Below are 2116 nucleotides of genomic sequence, written 5' to 3' on the forward strand. Positions count from 1 at the left end.
CAGCTTGGAATAGACCTCCTGAGCATTACGGTCCTCTGCCATACCATACAATCCCTTCCCAAAATGCAGTATCACCCATTTCCTTTCTGAAGAATGCAAACAAGTTAAGTAATGCATGTCTGTCCCAGAAGCATTCTTATTTAGGATCTTGCCATGATTTCTTGATTGCCAGACCCAGCCTGTCCAGGTTGAGAACCCTTGATCTTCATGAGAGCCCCCCTCACTGCTCACGGATGGGAAGTAGCCATCCCCTGAAGCTCTCCACCCAGATTGTTAAAGGCAAAATGTTCAGTGCAAATACAGAGAGCGGTAACAATGCTGTGTTTTTTCTTTTTATTTCATTCCAGGTTTCTGATTGTCTTGGGGTGTTTGATCTTAGCTGTCCTGACAACTTTCAAGGAGTATGAAACTGTTTCAGGAGACTGGCTCCTCTTGCTGGTAAGTGGACTGGCTGCTGCATCACCCTGGTAATGTCCTTGAATTGAAATCAGCCCCATCAGCAGTGGTGGAAACTTACTCCCAGCTCTGCATGCAATAGGATTTCTTCTGTTGGTCCTGGAGTAGTGACCGTACACTTACACATTGGAAAGTTCCCAGGCCACTGTCAACACCAACCGAGTAAAAGGGAAGTAAGGAAAGAGGAAGAATTCTAGCCTGAGACTTTTAAATAATGACTTTTCAGCATTTGCCTAACACTTCTACCATCAAAGTATCAATACATTTCCTAATGACCATGCCAGACCTGAGCACATTTGAAAACTCTTTTTTTGGGGATCATTCAACAAGTTTGATTCATTCTATAGTGTTCTACCAGTCCCAGCATTTCTTTCAAGGGAGGTCATCAGAATTGGACTCATGCTTGTGCCCAATAGCAGCATAACTGAAATTGTTGCGGGCAGTGCCTCCGATGACTATCCATGAGAGAACATGTATTTGCAGCCAATATATTCCTTTCTCTGTGTTTCCAGCATGCTTGTTTTATAAATGCTGGAGTTCATGGTCAAGACTGTATTTCTGTAGGCCTCCCATTTGGCAGAATAAAAAAATAGGGAAAATACCCTCCTTAAGTATAAACATGATGTATTAATCATTTTATGCAAATGACCCTAACAGAGAACTTCCTCTGTTCCCCTAGCTGTCGTGAAATAGAGAACACAACCTCTCACTTAACATGGCCTTGTAGAAAAGCATCCCTAGGGAAACTGCTCAGCAGAAGTAGTTCTGGGATCTCAATTTCCATTTCCCCTTGTACCCCCAGAGACATGTAGATCCGAGCAAGAACTAAATGCCAAAAGGAATGAAAGGTGAATTCCCCTTGCATGTTCCTTCCCAAAAAACGCCTGTATGAAAACACCCTCATCCCTTAGGGAATGTGAAACTTGCTTTTGGTCCCTGTTACCCTGCTTAGACCCATCTTTTCACATTTGAAAAAGCCTGAGGTTATTTTTCCTTCTCCTGTGCTTGCTTTTATGTGGCGCTCGGTGGTTTTCAGAAATGCCTAGCAGCTGTGGGTATGAGCATCAGGAAAAATCCCCCTTTCCTCCTTGCCAGCTATTCACAGAGAGGAAAAGTAACTGCGTGCCCCATGCTGCCCTTGGCCCATCTCCGCTGAGCACCTCAGAGAAGGTCTCTCCTCCCCATTCCCTCCCCATGCTTAGAAGAGTTCTTGAGCAAGGTGGAAAAGCCCATTCTTCCATGCACCAGAAATTTAAGGGAATAATATGTGCCTTAAATTTGTCTCATATATGCCTTTGTCATTGCCTTAAATTTATGACCATATGAATATACCGTACCCTGTCCCTGTCTCTATAGATATGGCTGCATGAACGAGCTGCTGGTGGGTAACCCCGGGTGTGGGTATATAGTGCACTGGGGACTTTGCAGTCAGCACTCACATATGTCTTCTCATTTTGTGTGAAACAGGAGGTCTTTTTGTGAAGTAATTGCCCTTCCGTTAAGGCAGGGTAAGCACTTCATATTTACCCAACAGCAGGGACGCATCCTTTCTGCAGAATACTTACCAGGCTGTAAAGCTATGTCCTACTTTGCCTTGCCTCTTTCATAAACCTATATTCTCCTCCCCACTTTTTTTCTCTCTCTGTCTCTCACACACATA

General features: G+C 44.1%; 1 protein-coding gene across 1 annotated transcript in view; it reads left to right on the forward strand.

The window, feature by feature from the left end:
- The first annotated feature begins 315 nt into the window (after positions 1-315).
- The window catches only part of KCNQ3 (potassium voltage-gated channel, KQT-like subfamily, member 3), a 34628-nt gene continuing 32827 nt past the window's right edge, over positions 316-2116 (forward strand). The window contains exon 1 of the mRNA XM_010577116.1: positions 316-438. Within this exon, the coding sequence (XP_010575418.1) occupies positions 316-438 (123 nt within the window). The remainder of the gene's footprint in view (positions 439-2116) is intronic.

This window comes from Haliaeetus leucocephalus, unplaced genomic scaffold, assembly GCF_000737465.1.
Source record: "Haliaeetus leucocephalus isolate CR32 unplaced genomic scaffold, Haliaeetus_leucocephalus-4.0 Scaffold555, whole genome shotgun sequence".
Taxonomy (NCBI): Eukaryota; Metazoa; Chordata; class Aves; order Accipitriformes; family Accipitridae; genus Haliaeetus; species Haliaeetus leucocephalus.